This window comes from Amblyomma americanum, chromosome 9 (assembly GCF_052857255.1).
Source record: "Amblyomma americanum isolate KBUSLIRL-KWMA chromosome 9, ASM5285725v1, whole genome shotgun sequence".
NCBI classification, from domain to species: domain Eukaryota; kingdom Metazoa; phylum Arthropoda; class Arachnida; order Ixodida; family Ixodidae; genus Amblyomma; species Amblyomma americanum.
The window spans coordinates 143,493,178-143,510,910 of NC_135505.1; the positions used below are offsets into that span (position 1 = coordinate 143,493,178).

Genomic DNA, 17,733 nt, shown 5'->3' on the forward strand with positions numbered 1-17,733 from the left:
GGCATTTGAGGAAAGGAAAGTCGCCTTGATCGAGGGCCTAGATAGGCAAAGCAATGTCTAGGGCTTACAAATTTACATGAAGAAAACTAAAGTAATGTTCAACACCCTCGGAAGGAACCATAGTTTTTCGAATAGGTAGCGAAGGGTTGAAAGTGCTCAGACAGTACATCTCCTTAAGGCCGGTAGCAGCCGCATATCAGGACACCAAGTGTGCAAGTAACAAGAATAAGAATGGGATGGAGTGAACTTCGCTGGTGCACTGCAATCATGAACGGCAGCCTTCAAGTATCTCCCACGAGGAAAGGGTATAACACGTGTTACTTACCGATACTGACCTATGGGGCAGAAACATGGTGGCAGAAGAAAATTATTTAACAGAAACTGGGTAAAAAAATAGCGGGCTATAGAAAGAGAATGATAGCTGTAACGCTAAAGTAGTACAGATACAAAATTTTTAACGCGAACAAATGACATGATTTATTGCATGGGGCATACGGAGAAGTGTTCTAGCAAGTTTCACACTAATGCGTTGAGCTGAACATAATTTAATACCATCTTCAATGTTTTATGAGGAGCCGCTCGGCATTTTGACCGAGATCGGGTCACCGAACCAAGCGGTTGTTCTCAAGAAGAACCAGCGCTTGCTGGTGAAGCCGACATCGTCAATCTTGCGGTAGTTCAATTCAATTCAATTCTTGACAGTGACGTCAAGACGTACTTCACCGCAGGAGCCGACCGAGACTCTCAGCTCAAAATCGCTTGTAATTAAATATAAACGCTGAACACAGGTTTTCTTTTTTTTAGCTGATTTGCTGCTGGGTGCGTAGGCCTCTTTCAAGTGAAAAAAAAAAGCGGATGTCTGTACCCTCAAGAGACAGGAAGAGAAATGTGGGTCAAGGAAAAAAAGCGAATTAATGCCATCCTTGTCGATATCAAGAGGAAATGAGCATAAGAAGGGTGTGTAACGCAAATGCGATGGTTATTAAGGGTAACGGACTTGATTACGAGAGACGACGTGGGTAGCAGCCGTCGGCAGAAAGTCGGGTGGGTGAATTAGGTAAGGAATGACCGGTTATATGGTGGTCACAACTGACACAGGACAGTTAAGTGTATGGATATAAGTCAGGCCCTTATCCTGCGCTGCACGTAATTAGGCTGAAGATGTTGATGATAAATCAGATCTTTCATTCCCTGAGAGTGCTTACCTCTCTAGCTATCCTACCCCTAACTTCGATTACACGTTTCATGATGCTTGTGAGACAATCATTAATTGATGGAGCTCTAAGGCCATCGCCTTTTCTCAAAGTGGAATATCGGCTCCGCATCTAGGTGCTCAATTTTTAACTCTTGCAGATAATTCGTTGACGGGCTTCTTTACTGAAGATTTCCTCCGTTCTCTATTGAAATCGAGGCTATTTGGAGAGTTTGCAATCCTATGGTCACTAAATCTCACCTGGCCGAGTGTTTACACATTGTGCATGATATCAAGATGCGCGCAAATTATGATGTTTACTTCATTTTATTCCGGCAATTCAGACTTATTGAAGTCCACACCACACACCCCGTTCTGTCTTTCCAAGAAGGGTTTATACATGGTCCGTGAATTATTTCGTTCTATGAACTCTACACATAACACACCTCTCCCAATAATCGTAGAACCTACCTGACTATCTGGTCTCCGTCCTGCTCCTTGAGTGCCTCGGCATTACAGTCGCCAATCAGTACAATGTACTGTGTTTTACTTTAAAGGTCAATAGTAGGGCCGTTCTAGCAAAACACTCGACTCTGCATTTCAAGGCCGAAGATTCGAGGTAAGAGGGAGTGGATGAAGCGGGGAAGAGAGGAGGGGAACCATAGTGATATATGAAAAAAGCACGGGAAAGGAGGAGAGTGGGACAACCGCGCCATAAGCGGAGTGGAAAAGAATTTAAATACGGCACGCTAGTTGACTCATGTAAGTTATGACGTCACAGTAGCGAGGTGAGTGTAGAAAGGAAGAAAGAGCGAAGTGAGACCGCCACCACAGCCCTATGGTTCCTAGAAATATTTATTCTGGGGACCATAACGGTCGCTGACCGAGAGGAATTGCGAGAAGACATTCGGTAGTTTGAGGCTGCCCCAAGAAGATTGAAACGTAATTACTTACCTGCAAACTTTCGCACAAGCGACAAGAAACATTTTTGCTTTAGCAGGTGGAACGCCAGCATTGTCCTTTGCAAGGACACAAGCTGAGCGCTGTGTGCTGTGTCTTTTTTAATGTGGGGAGTTGCCTATTATTGAAGCTCTTTAAATCTCAAGCCAATCTGTGAAAGTTATGGTTATTATCTAAAAATTCTCCCTTCAAATGCAAATTAGTTTGGTTTGGATGTTACACTAGTTTAGAATCGCGAACTGTAATCTATAAGGCTCTGCTCTGCTTTTCTACCATCACTGTTCCAACTGTTTCTTAATGACGTCTACAGGTGGTGCCTTCCCAATACCAGGGCTCCTAAAGTCACTGGAACTGGGAAAATACAGCATCCCTTTTCCGTCGCCGAAACGCCTCTGATTCGTTCCTCGGTGTCACGTGATACTGTGCGCATATAAATGTTTCAAGCGCCATTCTGCGTGGTACAGCTGCAGTTGGAAGAGAGCTTGCTGGACGCGCCGCGATACGGTTTCGTTCAGCTTGCCTTCGAGTAAGTCGCCGCGAGTTACTGTGGGCACGGCAGTAGGCCAGCATTCTGTGCCTTCAAGTGTAGCAGACGGCATGGATCAGGAAAAGCTTTCTTACTGCGATAACAGTAGTAATGTCACTCCGTCAAAACGCCGGCGCCATCGATGAAAGCCGTGGATTCAACGAAGAGGGAAAGAAGGGAATGAAGACAAAAAAGGGAGGGCCATAGCTTCCAACAGTGAAGCGAGAGGGAAAGAAAACCACAGGACCCCAAGCGGAGGAATGAAGTACTAGCGCCCCGCTCGCGGGCTGACTTATGCTAGTAGAGAATGGAGTACAGCCACTAGGGTGCCTCGATGCGGCTCGCGCATCGGGGTACAGCCACAAGAGCGGCGCGCCCCGAGCGGAGTGGATAGGTACTAGCACCCTTCGCCCGTAACTGTTCGGCGTGCGGGCTCACTCTGAGCGTAAAAGGGTCTCGAGACTTGGGCTAGTTGGTACTTGGTGTTCAAGAACAAGCGCTACAAAGACGAATGTGAACACAGGGACAAGAGGAGTCAGGATGAAGCGCTTCGTCCTATGTTCTCTTTTCTTCCTCAACTCTGTAATTCCTACTCCTAAACGCCAACAAATGCCACCTGTGGCCTTATGGCACAGGCTCCTGTTTAGACTGGATGTACTCACGTGGATGAGAGTGGCGTCACACCTATTGCTACTGCTTCATTGATCCCGGGAAAAAGAGCAGTGCGCTGGAGATTTTGTATACAAACAAGCCGTTGCCAGAAAAGTGGCCTATCCGCTGGCTAGACCATTTCTCGTTATCAAGGCCATGTTTCTCCATACACTATAGTCTGCAGCAAACGCTTCCTATAGACAGTCTGTAGACTTCTCATAGACTCTATTGCCTTCCTATAGGTATTTCTTTTGTCTATTGACAGTCTATAGACAAGTTTTCTAAGTGTATAGCCAAGGATGTATAGATTGTCTATAGACTTTCTATTGGATTTGTATTGCCTATAGACTGTTATCTGGGGTTTGTCTATAGAGGGTCCATAGACTTTACAGGCAGGAGTCTAGGGACAGTCTATAGACTGCCTAAAGAAATTTTGGTAAGGGATAAAACATTCATTTATTGAAATACGCATTAAAAAAGTGAAAACTCTGCTCAAATTTCTTTTCACCAAAGATAGGGAAGTCATTGAATAAGACCTCCTCTTAGAACCAATCGATTCAATTGGGTAGAGTGACATGGCGCATACGTTTCGTCTCTCTCAAATTAAGCTAATAATAGCATCTGCCATTCAACCGGGAGCCGGTCGTCTGCCACGTAGACATACTGGATGAGACCGCTTAAGTAGAGTGACTCAGGTCCAGTCACTCCAGGTCCAGTCCAGTCCAGGCACGCAGCCATAATTCTAGACAATTGGCGGGCTACCCGTTCTAGGGCTACGACAAGCCTTGACAGCTTGTCGGGCTACCCCTTGTCGGGCTACCCCTTGTAGGGCTACCCCTTGTAGGGCTACCCCTTGTAGGGCTACCCCTTGTCACTTTTTTCCGAAGCCTCATAGCATGCTTCGAGTAGTCATAGCGCGAGGGCTGCCCAAAGTTTAGAGGTCTGTGCAGCCGCACAGCCGCTCTTCGCACTTGGAGAATCAGGTCTTTGTTTGTTAGCTTTTGTTCGGAATCGCGCCGATGCAGGTCGGTGCGATTCGTAACTGCGTCTTTTTCTGGGCGCGTCTCGTTTTACGTCAACGTAGGCAAATGCTCTTGTAAAGAATAATTTGCAACTGAGATTACTATATCGTTACTTGCTCACCTCTCGTTTAAGCAGCTCCTCGGCAGGAAAGTCATTCGGATCGACGTCCTCGTCCTGGCATTGATGGCCGTCGAGAGGGCAGATCCGGATTTCGTTCTGGGCACACTGCTCGTAGCAAGATTCGAAATGTGTGTGTGTGCAAGGATGGAAGGCGGTCCTCTTTGGTACCAGTCCGCAGGCACCACATACTCTGTACGGTGGAAAGGGTTTCGGGAACTGCAGTTGTCTCCAGTCGCGTTCCACGGGGAACCCAGCCAGGGTGCACTTGTGACCTCCAGGAGGCATCGCTCAGGGAGTCTGTTCGATGCTCGTCGGTTGCCGGGAACTGCCTCTCCCGCCCCCAACAGGGCGCTTTCTTTCCTTCCTTCTTTCTTTTTTCTTGCTCTCTTTCTTTTCCTTTCTTTCCTTCTTCCTTCCTTCTTTCCTTCCTTTCTTTCTTTGTTTCTTCCTTCCTGCCTTACTTTCTTTCTTCCGTTCTTTCTTCCTTTCTTTATTTCCTTTGTTTCTTTAATCCTTCCTTTCTTTCCTGCTTTCTTTCTAACTGTCGCCAGAGCTGTCATTCCTCGGTTCAGAAAGTGTGCAAGTCCTGTGAATGTTATCAGCTTTCCAAGAGGGCACTTCCGAGTCTGCGATTCCGTCAGAGGGTCTAAATTTGCGCGGCGTCGCTTTTCAACAAAACAAACTTTGCCATAACGAATAACAAATGGTGTAGTAGTACTCGCGCTAGAAACAGCCCGAAATACCTTGAAATGTTTACGCCGTTGCAGTTTTTCAAACTACACGTTCGGGGAAATACAGCGTGAAACCAATGGCGATTTCAACCCTCCATTGTGCTGTCTACAAGCGGCAACAAAAAATCTAATGAGATCAATTGAGTCAAGCATCGGGATATGATAAGGTGCGCACATAAAATTTTTAAAAGGACTTACCGAGGCCCATGTACTTTCAGTGCATACAGTTGCAAAGGTAGGATGGTGTAATATAAGCAAGGCATTTCTAGTGCGCAGCTGCTCACAGGTAGCACACAGACAAGTGGTACTCTAACACATAATATGAAATGTTTTCCAGAACTAAGTTCCTCAATGATTTTAATGATAAACTGGACATTATCCTTCAGACTGACGCTATATTTACGGATTAGGCTAAGGAATTCGACAAAGTGCCGCACGACGATTAATGGTAAAACTATCTCGGTTAAACCTACATCGTTACATACTAACGTAAATCCAGGCATTATTAAGAAATCGTTCAATCAGTCATAGTAAATAACCAGTCATCCTACCCTCTTCCTGTAACATCAGGCGTACCACAACGCTCAGTTCTAACCGTCTTTTGTTTATATGCATATTATATCTTTCTCCCGTGGTATGAATGTTGACGAATTTGAATGGTTGCTGACGACTGCTTAATCTGCCGTCCAGTGAGTAAATCTACTGAACAAAAAGGCCTCCAACAGGCTCATAACCACGTAGAACAATTGGGTGAAAACTGGCTCGTGACCCGAGTAAATGCAAGCTCCTCTTCATCACCCGGAGCCACAAAATTCACGCCTTTCACCTCAAAATCCTTTCATAACAAGAGCCCATTTGAGGGAACAAAGAAGAAACACAAATGTGTGTCAAATGCGCTGTAGTTCGTCATAAACCAACTCGCTCAACACATTACACATGTCCGTAGAATTCATATCATGCTTCAAATACTTGCATACAAGAGTATCTAGTGACCTGACTTCGGAAGTGTATGTTACTAAGGTAATACCACCAGCTTAAAACACAGTATTCTTTTACACGTAACTTTCGCCTCGCTCTACATCCCTGAAATAGCTCGCATTAAGCATCTCTTGTATCGACCAAAACCACGTTTGCCCCATAAACAATCTAGAAACAGCCCGAAACCACAATGCACTATTAACTAATTTTTATTCATTAAGCGCCAGCGTTTCAACTCTAAAATCTAAATATGTGATATCGCCTTTTTCTGTTCGTCGTCGCACAGCCATCATATTACTGTACCACAAGTTCTATCGCTAATCACTTAATCGCGCAACTTACATCTTGCCAGTATTGTACATACCTCACCACACCTGCAACTCGCTTCAAGTTTTCGGGCCGCGTGCCCGAGCTGTTACTTTTTAAGCCTCCTCTTTTCAACACGCAGCTGAAGATAGGAACGGCCTTCCCCAGCATATCGTCGATATCACCTGCCCATCATTGTTGGCAGAAAATCCAATTAACCGCAGGTGTATGTAAGCACTAGTGGTATTGTTATCTTTCACCTTTTTCGCTAGTCCCGCCCCTTATGTAGTACCTTCAACCCCAGCTAGTATTTAAGAAAATAGAATAAAGCAATGATATAGAGCAACACGTTCACACCGGGGACTGAACGGCGAAAAACGCGACGTGGGTTTCGCAGCCGGACGCGCGCATTCCGTGAAGCAGCGTACGAGACACCGGATGGGACCGTGATAGTCGCCATGACGACGCCCGGAATAAAGAAGAAAAAAAGCACACGGCAGCGATAGATAAGAGCCCGTTCCTCGGGGCAAGGAAGCGGAGGTCTCAGAGCCAAGGGTGCAGCGAGCGCATGCATGTAGTGAACGATGCCTCCTGGAGGCCCGGAATACACGCTGGTCGGATTCTCCGATCAGCTGGACTGGAGGCCCTTGCACTTCGTGAAGCCCATTCCAGCCAACCGGATATGCAGTGCCTGTGGAATTGTGCGCAGAACGACCGCGTTGCTGCCATGCATGCACGTGCTGTGCGAGTGTTGCTACGAGCAGTGCGCCCAAGACGGTGGCCGCGTCTGTCCTTTGGATGGCCACCGCTGCCAGGGCGGAGACGTCGACTGGAAAGAGTCGGCCGTCGAGGAGATACTCGGCAGAAAGGTGAGCTGTGGCCTAGGTGGGCAGTCAGGGAATAGCGAAGTTCGCGTGTATCGATACTCTGCCGCGTTCTAGTAGCAATAAAACAAAGACAGTACACCGGAATACAAAACAGACTTTATGTGCTCGAATAGGTCAACACGTTAAATAACTACAGGTGTAACCCCCCCCCCCCCTCGGACATATTCGCGAACAAGTTTCTGTGACGTCATGAAAGTTGCCTGACGAGAATCTGCGAGGCGTGGATACTCTGCCATTTACTTCCAAGTAGGGATCATGCAGCATGTGCGAGGCTACCTATAAAACCAAGGCGGGAAGAAAGTGCATGTTGACATCCTCCAAGGTTATCGAGGCTTTGTAGGCGAAGTAGAAACGGCAGGGTGGAGGAGTGATTAGATTATCGCATAGCTTGGCCTTTCCGAAGCCCCTGTAATGACTTCGCAGATAGCCTGCTTTGCTGTGGAAGCGAACCTATGCGCAGTTAGCTGCGCAAAACATTAGACGAACCACGAACACGGGAGAAACGCAAGGACTGGCGCAACACTACCAACTATTTTATTCTTCTCACACCAACGAATAATAAACATTTTTCCCCACTTGCGCAAGCTAACAAAACATTCCAGTCATGCGAGATTACTGGCAACGATGCGTGCACAAAAACTTCAATTCGATGGAGTAAAGTGATAAGGAAGTATCGCTAACACGTCATTCAGCCTTTTTCGTAATATGGAATGCTTCCAGAGCCAGCCGCGCGTGTTCGTTTCTAACTAGGCCAACAGAAGTGTTATTGCAGTTAGCTGCATCTGTACGTGAGAAGCCTCACGAGCCCAACTTGTCTCTTTATGGGTGTCGCACCATACTGTACAGCGCCGATATCTTAATAGGTCGACTTCAGGAAAATTAAGTTCATGAAGTATTTTATCTGCATTCCGTTTTCATTACTTTGTCCCTCTGCAATAAGCGTTTATCTCAGGGCTTGCCGATAGCACTGAGTTACCTAACCCCTAAAAACCGCTGAAGCACTATTGATAACACAGAGGTCTGTCTGCATGCTCGTATTTTATGAACCGCAATATCTCTCAGAGAAATTGGAAGCAAGAGGGTGTAATATCTAAGCCTGCACGCGACTGTTGCCAGTGTGTGCAAAGGGTGTTCCTTGTTCGCATTAAGCGTGTAAAAATGCCTTTCGCCTTAATAGCTCTTTCTTCCTTCTTCTACTGGGAGAGTATAGAGAAAATTCAAACTATGGCCTATCTTAAGCCTCCGATGGTTACTGTATACACACTACAAGAATGAAGGTACGCGAACGAAAACTTGAACGCCTCACAAAAAAGTGCAAATCTTTGAAAAACATTGCAAGAAACGACAGCTAACGACCAGGAATTTTTGTCCCCTAAACAGGCATAAGCAATTCCCATGATGTGCATTACAAGCGGCGGTGATCATCTCTTTTATAGTGTGCTGCTTTTTCCTGCTGAAAAGAAACGCAGTTATCTACATACCGCCAATATTAATCCTGCTTCTGTTTGGCAAGGTTTAATCTTTCACGACTGTATTTTTTGCAATATCGTCGAACGAAGACGATCCATTTAACGTCTTTGCTACTTAAATACCGGTGATTCGATGTATAGATTACTTTACCAGGAAAGAACAGTCGTATATAAAATAATATTAGCATCTGAAGTCCAATATGAGGCTTAGTTGGCACTGTGTTAGGTTAATCTGTCAGCCAATGACTTCAGTCTTGAAGAAGAGAGACTGATCTGCCTCGTCAGCCGAAACAGCCTTCCTTCATTTTAACAATAAGTCCGGCAACTTAAAGCAGCAGAGAAGCTTAATTTATAATGTATGCATACATTATTCATTTAAATGATCGGAAAGGAAATTCAAGACCGAACTATATGGCTCTGCAGACGAATAGCACAGGATCTTCAAAAATATAACGCAGCACAGGACCGCATAGAAGACCCAAGGCACAAAAGCGCTAACTTTCAACGATGCGTTGCGTAATGGAATATACAGTGTAAAGAAGATGCGCATTCCGCTAGCCGCACTGCCATCGCTCAGAGTGAGTCTGCCAGACCTGGATGAATGCGCATGGTTTTCCCCTCTCCTCCTTCAACCTCAGCGAGGCCTTATCAGCCCCTTGTTAAGAAATTCCAGGGCCAGACACTAGCAATGTCACGAAGTAAAAATCTTATTGTTTCTTTCCTGACTCGTGTCTTTCCTGTCTTTCTCTGATGTCCTCTTTTTTTTTTGCTAATATACTTTTTTATACCATGCTATACAAGCATGCCCAACCTGCCACATTAGATGATAGTGATGAGGAGGACAGTGGTTCATTTTGCGCTATTAACAAGCCTTAATGGTCATAATTTAGTTTTCAGCGTTACAATTTACCAGCCTTGAGTTCTCGGAGAAACATTTTTGATACTTTGTCTGAATTCTTTTTTTTTTTTGGCAGGTCAGCTGCTGGAACGAAGAAAATGGCTGCAAAGCTGTCATGGCCGCATCCGATATCTCCCTGCATTTCCGGCGTCAATGCGCACACCACTCTGCACGCTGTCCTAAGTGTTCGGCAACCGTGCTTTGCCGGGATATGTGTGGACACCTCAAGGCCGACTGTCGCGCCCTAACGACACCTCGCACCTCAGAATGCCAAGAGCAGGCTAGCTGCAACGAAGAAACCGCTCTTCTTTCATCCTTTAGGCGAGCCTTGGATGAGCAGACGCTTGAAATGAGGGCATTTCTCGAGCAGCTGCCCTTTGACAGAAGCTCAAGTGACGACAGACTGAACGAAATGTACCACAGCATGAACGCTTTTAAAGAAACGCTTAGACAGGAACTGGCCCAAGGCATGGACACCATAAGAGAAGCGCTGAAAGAAGAGTTCACAGAAACTAAACAAATACAGAGAAGTCTGACTACGAGTGCGCGGCAGATCGCCGCATCTAACGAGGAAATGAAGCATTCTTTGATGACCAGAAGGGATGCCGTTAGGGAGTTGCCTTGTCGCACGGACACACCACTGGAGACAGATACTCTGAAGTCCACACTGCTGAATGCAGTGAAGCAGAACAGCTACACGTTGTCTCAAATAGCAAACACAATCAGTGTCTTCAAAGCTGAATCAAAAGTAATTGGTGAGAAAACATTGAACTCAGTCGAAAGAGTGCTCAGGCACGCTGAACTGGACGTAGCGCACACCTGCTTCATTGTCAATGGTGTGAGGTCATGGCGAGATACAGCAATTAAACAAGGCTACAGTGACTACGATAGCGAGCAGGTGTATCTGCGGGGCTACTGCATGTCACCGGGGCTAAGATTTCAGAAGGAAGGCGACTCTGTGACACTGCACGTGTGCTTTCGCCTGCACAAAGGCGACATGGATGACGTCATTCAGTGGCCATTTGAACACAAGGTCAAGCTCACCGTTGTACACCCAGAAGGCTCTGCCCAATGCGAACTGGAGGTTAAACCATACCCTTCCGTCGAGTATTTTCAAAGGCCAGGGAAGAGAAGCAACTCTCGGGTTTATTTCATTGCTCCTTCATTGAAGCTGAGAGACCTGATGCGTGGGGGTTACGTTCAAGATGATCAGCTTCGGCTGAAGTGGGAGCTGCTTGCTTAAATTTCAACTAAAGATCAGTGATCGCATCATTGACCGATGGGAGACTGCGAAGAAATTCTGCTCTCGTGTTGACCGAATTCAGCCCGAAGTGTAATGGGCGTCTGGTTCTTAACGCGAAAGACATGCCTTCCTATGTGCTTGCTTGTTTTCACTTATATGTAAACCATTTTACTCTTTTGGAATGTAATCAAATAGTTTTGTGTCGCATGATTTGTATTAGCCGCAGACTAGAAGTAATGCCAGGGTTCAGGGGCCGAAACTTGAATAAAGATTTTAACAAAAAATGATTCCTGAATTATGGATCCTTGCTTAACTGGCAACGTTTCTCGTAAAGAACGAATTGATGCTCCAGCAGAAATGCATATCTTAGCATGTACCTTATCTCTGAAAATAAAACAATGGAGGTAAAAACAAAAGAAACATTGAAAAATTCATTTTAATGCCCCTTTAAATGTCCACAGAACATAGTGAGGAGGGAGAGAGAGGGAAAAACAAAGAGAACTAGAGACATCTCATAAAGGCGCCCTTTCAGTGACCAAAGAGGATATATGAAAATAATTGACAGGCGATTACGATAGTACGCTGCTGCCACATTTCGGTGTCTTCCTGTGGCAGCACCTTCCGGTAGTCCATTCCTCTGCTCTGGCCGTGGCAGGTGGCGGTTCACTCTCCTACCACCTGCCGACAGGCCAGCTGTCATAGGCCCTCTGTCACCTGTCGCATGGTCTGCAGTATTTGAATAAACTAGAGCCACAAATTACCATGATACGATTTTTTTACCCCCCCCCCCCCCTATTATTTCTTACGCGCGGTGCCTACTACTACTAAGCCGACGGCTTTTCGACCTAACGGGCTGTATACGCTATAGCGTAAAAATTGCCAGTCACGATGCGCCATAATAACCACAGCAGTGATAATGAGCTCGCATGCAACTTAATGGCAAAATGTCTTCAGTGCAGAAACGAGAATAATAACTAAATCGTGATTTTGGCTCCGCGGTGGCAAAGTGGTTACGGCGCTCGGCTGCTTACCCGAAAGACGCGGGTTCGATCCCCGCCGCGGCGGTCGAATTTCGATGGAGACGAAATTCTAGAGGCCCGTGTGCTGTGCGATGTCAGTGCACGTTAAAGAACCCCAGGTGGTCGGAATTATGCGGAGCCCTTCACTACGGCGTCCTTCATAGCCTGAGTCGCTTTGGGACGTTAAACCCCCATAAACCATAAACCGTGATTTTTTTCACACACCAGACTTTGCAAATAAGCATCGATTTGTTCGCGCTGTCCGATGATAGCAGGTGTGCGCTCTTATACTGTGGTCAACCCAAGAATTGAGGAACAAATTAAAAACAAGACAAATGTCATGCGTTGCTGAATTACAAACAATAGATGCTTTCCCTTTATTCAATGCGAACCATGTGGTCACGAGAAGCCAGGTATCTTTTGTTTTATTTTATTATTTATTTGATTTTAAGGAACCACATTGCGGGGGTTATCGTCTTTTTCATCTTTTACCTGCTCAAAAGTAAAAAAAAAGTTTCAGCTGGTAGACTTTAGCGCATTTTCTGTGCTGTTTTTTCACATCTGTACATACTGATCTGCCGATGTGCACGTCCTGCAATGATTATAAGCTCTGCGTACAGGCATGCTAATATCGTCTCTCTACACAAGACCGCCGGCAATGCTCCCCCAGCAATCAGTTATCGATCCGCACATTTCTGAGCGGAACCTGCCACTTGAACCATCGTTCCTAGCTCAAATGCAAGGTTCGGTCAGCCTAGCAACGGGTGAAACCAAACTGACACCAATGTGTTGTTGGATGCAGCCTCCTGTGTTTACTGTAGCGGCCATCGCTGCGTCGGCCATTCACAGCTGTCGTAGCGACGAGTGCAGACAAGACGGCCAAGGCTATGCAGCTCTTCTACCGCCGTGTACCCACTGTGACAACGATGTCAAAGCGGCTGTACAGGCTCGCCACTATGTGGCGAGTCTGCGGATGCTTTTTCATAGCGGATATAAAATCCCACGAGCTGAGCCAAGCCCGGGTTCCTTGGAAATCCTTCTACACCCTATATTCTCTGCTTTGTGCATCAGTTCTTTTCTCCTTCAGGATAATGCAGTTGCGCCCTTCCATCCAAAGTGCAACCGAAGAGCGAGGCACTGTGTCCAACTCTCTGCTCGCCTTCATGAGGCACGTCATTGGCCTGGAAGTCATCGTGGTCTTTGTCGTCATGGCTACCAGGTCTGGAGCTATCCTGGGGTTCCTTCTCAACGCCCGGTCTTTCGAAACGTCGATGACCGTACCGCCATTCCATCGCGCGAGGAAACAGTGCATGATGCCCTACGTCTGCAACATATTCTTTTTTACTTGCATGGTTTCTTACACGTTCTATCGCACGCTAGCATTGCTGATTGCTGCTTACCATCACATGACCACATCAGACATCCTGGTAGTGTTGTACACATTAGTCGCCAACGCTCTCTACCTGGCGTGCGATTACGGAAACAAGGCCACTGCTAGAGCCGTGTGCGAGGTCTTCATAGACTACGTCAGTATTCAGGTCGACATACTGAAGCGAAAGCAAGAGTCGGGCCTAAACGCCAGAGACGTGGAAGAGCTCCGCGTCAGCATGTCTGCAATACAGGGACTCAAAGACGAGATCAACGCTGTCTTAAACCCTTGCATAGTGTTATTCTGCTTGAGAGCTTTCAGCGTTGTCTGCAGTAGTGGCTACGTACTCCTCCGCATGGGTTTCGGTCACGAAACCAGTGCGTTGCTTCTTTTCCACTGCCTGCAAGTCGCCTTCGGCCTCCTGGACCTGGCTTTCATGAGTCAAACTTTGGAAAGCGAGGTATCCGCACTCCGTTACTTTTCCTGCCTACCCCCTTCTTTCATGCCGCCCTAGAGTTTGGTTTCTATAATACGAATGAACAGTGGGTTCTGAAATCACGAGAGTTTTCGAAACGCGGATCTGCACAGATAATCAACAGTAATAATGCGTACTGGACTAATGCCGTGAAACTGACTCATACCCAGCCATTCTGGACAAAAGCATTTTTGAGCGGGAAAATCATTTATGAACGCATTTTTATTTCATATCAAGTAAGATTTCACTATAACAATCACTATATCTCTAAATCGCCCAATGGCAGTCTTGAATTTTTTTCCATTCACGTTTTTGCTTTTGTCGTAAGCGTTCCCCACTGGTTTTTTATGGCAGTCTTAACTGTTCGAAGCGATCGATGGAAAAACTTTCAAGGAAAGATCTTAATACTTATCACAATTATGTACAATTACCTTCAGTATTTCCGCAACAGTTTCATACAATTTTCAAATTTTCACAATTTCTGCCCGAGAAAGCTGGACATGACAGCGTTAATGCTTGACCTCTCGTTTGGGCCACAAATTAGAGCACTCGTTTCAGGAGTAAACATCTTTATTTCTGCTTTCCTAGGCACGTCAGTTAAACTACGTTCCTGCTTTCCTTCAAGTTCTTACTCGGGCCGTTTACTTTATTGTTCCTGGTCTCAACACAGTATTTATAATAAGCAGTCCTAGAACAAAAAAAAATCCACTTTGCTTGCAAGCAATGAACGGGCACTTCCGGTGATACAAAACAACGTGAACCGATGCCTCTTCATTCTGGTTTAAGCGTGAGTGAGCCATTTAGTGTCAAAGAAGGTTCACGTCTTTCTACGGTTCATTTTCTCTTTCAGACAGAAAACGTCAAGCTGTCATTGGCCGCCTCGATCACGACTGACAGTTCATCAGCGCATATATCGCAGGTGATGTACAAGACGCTATTGGTGAGGTGAAATTACTTTATCAGCGCGGAAATGACCTGCGTTTCTTTTCTTTTCACTAACAGATCAAAAGTCTGAACAATACTGCTTGAAGCCCTGCTCAGAGTAGTCAAGAACTGCCGTCATTTGAATATTACTGCTCTTAGGTTATGGGTAGAATACTTTTTAACTCGTAAAACGCTGTTGAGGCTGATCTCTTGGGAAGTTTCAGCTTACAAGGGCTTGATAAGTGAGGGCGCAGGACAGAAATTATTGAACTAACATAGGCGACTTTTGGTCCCAATATGAGTTCGGCAAAAGTTCTTTGATAATGCAGGTAGCTAGCCGCTATTGCTGGCTTCTCCGCTGACAGTCAGCAATACCAAGGAAAACAAAAGCCCCAATAGGCTATTATAAGGATGCACTTAGCTTTCTTGTTGTATTCGATCAAACACTCAAACTTGCGGCCGTATTTTGACATAATTTGCTTTCTGCAGTCAGTATTTTAGCAATTACCTACAACGTAAAGGGTGATAGCTGGCAAATAATGGCCTTCATCGAAAGTGATATCACAGCCGAGGTTGATCATATGATAAAAAGGCAAACAAAGAATGGGATATAAATATAATGGTTTGGCATTACGGCTTCAGGCAAGCAATGTTTGTTTTTTTGTTTTTATCAGAACTGCCAAGCAGGGACCTTTTGTAGTTTCATAATTCTTACAGATGAGTAGCATAAGCATGGACTCACCGGCAGGCTTCATTTTGACACCAACCCTATAAATGGCTTTTTTTTTGTATTTTCAGATGCGTTTCGTGTACAACACCATCGAGCCGCGACAAATGTGCCTCAGTGGAGGAGGATTCTTCGCAATTAACGCCAGAACTCTCATGCGCGTGAGTACTTCACTGAAGTTTTCGTTCATTAAGGCACCTTTCTTCGTTCAGCTTGTCGAACGAGCTTATGAAATGAACGGTAGCTCTACCAGTATGCACGAGTACGATATGTACCTGTACGGTTCAATATTTCGAGGTGTGGCTCAGGCAATAAAGAAAGAAAGCCACGCGTTAAAACAAAAAGTCTTGTTCAAAAATTAAAAACCCTACGGTACTAGTACTGCTTTGAACAGGGCTAGTACTGCTCTTTGTGGCGACTACATGGTCAGGAACGAAAGGTGCAAACTGGCGTTCTCTAAATTTCCTCATGTTTACTGTGCAAAAGCTTACGTAATGATTTAGGTCAATGTATGTAGATTGCATAAACTATCCTTGCCAGAAGAAGGTTTGTTATCCCTTCCAAGCAGTGTTTGCCGCACCTTCAGGAAGAAAGCCACTTGCACTAGGGCTTTATCTCCCTCAAAGAAGATTGCCTTGTTTGGGTCTCAGAGTTTTAGTTGCAGTTTTCGTGTTTTATTTGACACTGGAACAAATATGATTGCAGTCCTGGTAGAGTCCAGAAGGCAGTGCTGGTACCATCCGTTTACTAAAAGCGCCAATCAGAATGGTGGCTTTAGTACAGATCCAACACAGTCTGTTACTGGCACTTCATTTGGCGGCCAAGTTTCTCATAGTGTCCCGCAGAGAATAAAGGAGGTCAGTCACTCGCACCGGACGGCTGCGTTAGGATCACCTAACGCCAATGGTGGTGGTAGGTCGACACTTTGGCGCCCCGACCCCCTTTGAACTAACACCTGGTGGGCACTTTAGCCTGCATGGGAACTTATTATATACCCACTCACTTGAGCTTACTGAATGAACAAGGCTCTTAAGACCTGTACCAAGGATAGAATAAACACGATAGTTGAGAGCTCTGGATTAACTTCAAGTGCTCAGGTTAATACGTAGTGGCTGGCTTGTTGGTTACACATATTGTCGACTACAGCACGGTTGCAACACGGACAAGAAAGGTGTTGTCAGTCAGCGCCTCTGTTTGTGTCAGTCTTTCTTGTCCGTGTTGCGACCGCGCTGTAGTCGTCAATAAGTGCTCAGGGTTTCTGTTTAATTTTAGCAGCAACCTTGGAAGGCCTGCTCTTGTGATGAGCAACACAGGTAATCGGCCAAATGTTGCCAATGGATGGTTTTACCCTGGCCCTTTGCATGGCCGGAATCTGCCAATACATTTTCAATACTGGGCAGATTACCTGGCTGTTTGTGCTAGTCGCTGAGTGCAACAAGCATTGTGCGGTAGCCTCGGCCAATTGTCGCGCTCGTGCGGAGGGCGTACAGCTGATAATCACTTATAATATTTTAGGAGAGATGGCCGTGTTTCCATGTAGGATTTACCAACCAGCAGGAATGAAAACCTTTGGTTACCGCCCTGTTCAGCGTGCTTATTGACGTAGCCACTTCGTATTCTCGTGTGGAAATCTATTCGCAGTGCGCAAATTCTAAAAGATCCTGACAAGAAAACACTGAAGCTGTTCTGAGCCTAGTTCACGAAGACAGCCCTCTCTAACACACTGTTACAAACTTTTTTTTTTCAGCTGGCAGAAGCGGTCGTAACCTACAGCGTCATCCTCATACAGACAGGTGACACCGTCATCCATGCCTTGGGTCCTGCAACTGGTCTTTTCAATCAGCAGGAAGATGTGATTGGTTTCAAAAAACAATAAATAGAAATGGGGAGAACGATGCCTAGGGTGCTGTGTTCATGTACAGGCATTCTTACACTACGGAAACGTACGCATACTCATATAAGCAATCAGGAAACCGTTACTCTATAAGGATCAATGCTAAGCACACTTCTCGTTTCTTAGGTAGTTTTAGACAGGACCAACAACCATCAGCTTTTCAACTAAATTGTGTGCAAACTGACTGTTCTCTTTAATATTATAGCTAGCTGTATACCCTCTCCACGTAAGCTACGTACGATGTCTGTCCAATAATGATGAAGTAACTCAACTTCATATGTACCTTGAGCTATAGGCCATTCTTATAGCTATAGGAATAGCCTATAGCTATAGGCTATAGG

General features: G+C 45.6%; 2 protein-coding genes across 2 annotated transcripts; both read left to right on the top strand.

Annotated features, from left to right (window-relative positions):
• Positions 1–6,939: 6,939 nt before the first annotated feature.
• On the top strand, positions 6,940–11,271 carry LOC144104712 (TNF receptor-associated factor 6-like). The gene is made up of 2 exons (XM_077637870.1): positions 6,940–7,356; positions 9,818–11,271. The coding sequence occupies exons 1-2, from the start codon at positions 7,072–7,074 to the stop codon at positions 10,982–10,984; spliced, it is 1,452 nt and encodes a 483-aa protein (XP_077493996.1). The 5' UTR covers positions 6,940–7,071; the 3' UTR covers positions 10,985–11,271.
• A 137-nt stretch (positions 11,272–11,408) lies between these two features.
• LOC144104713 (uncharacterized) lies at positions 11,409–17,379 on the top strand. The gene is made up of 4 exons (XM_077637871.1): positions 11,409–13,832; positions 14,698–14,766; positions 15,570–15,659; positions 17,246–17,379. Exons 1-4 carry the CDS (start codon positions 12,891–12,893, stop codon positions 17,372–17,374), a joined length of 1,230 nt encoding a protein of 409 aa, XP_077493997.1. The 5' UTR covers positions 11,409–12,890; the 3' UTR covers positions 17,375–17,379.
• Positions 17,380–17,733: the final 354 nt, after the last annotated feature.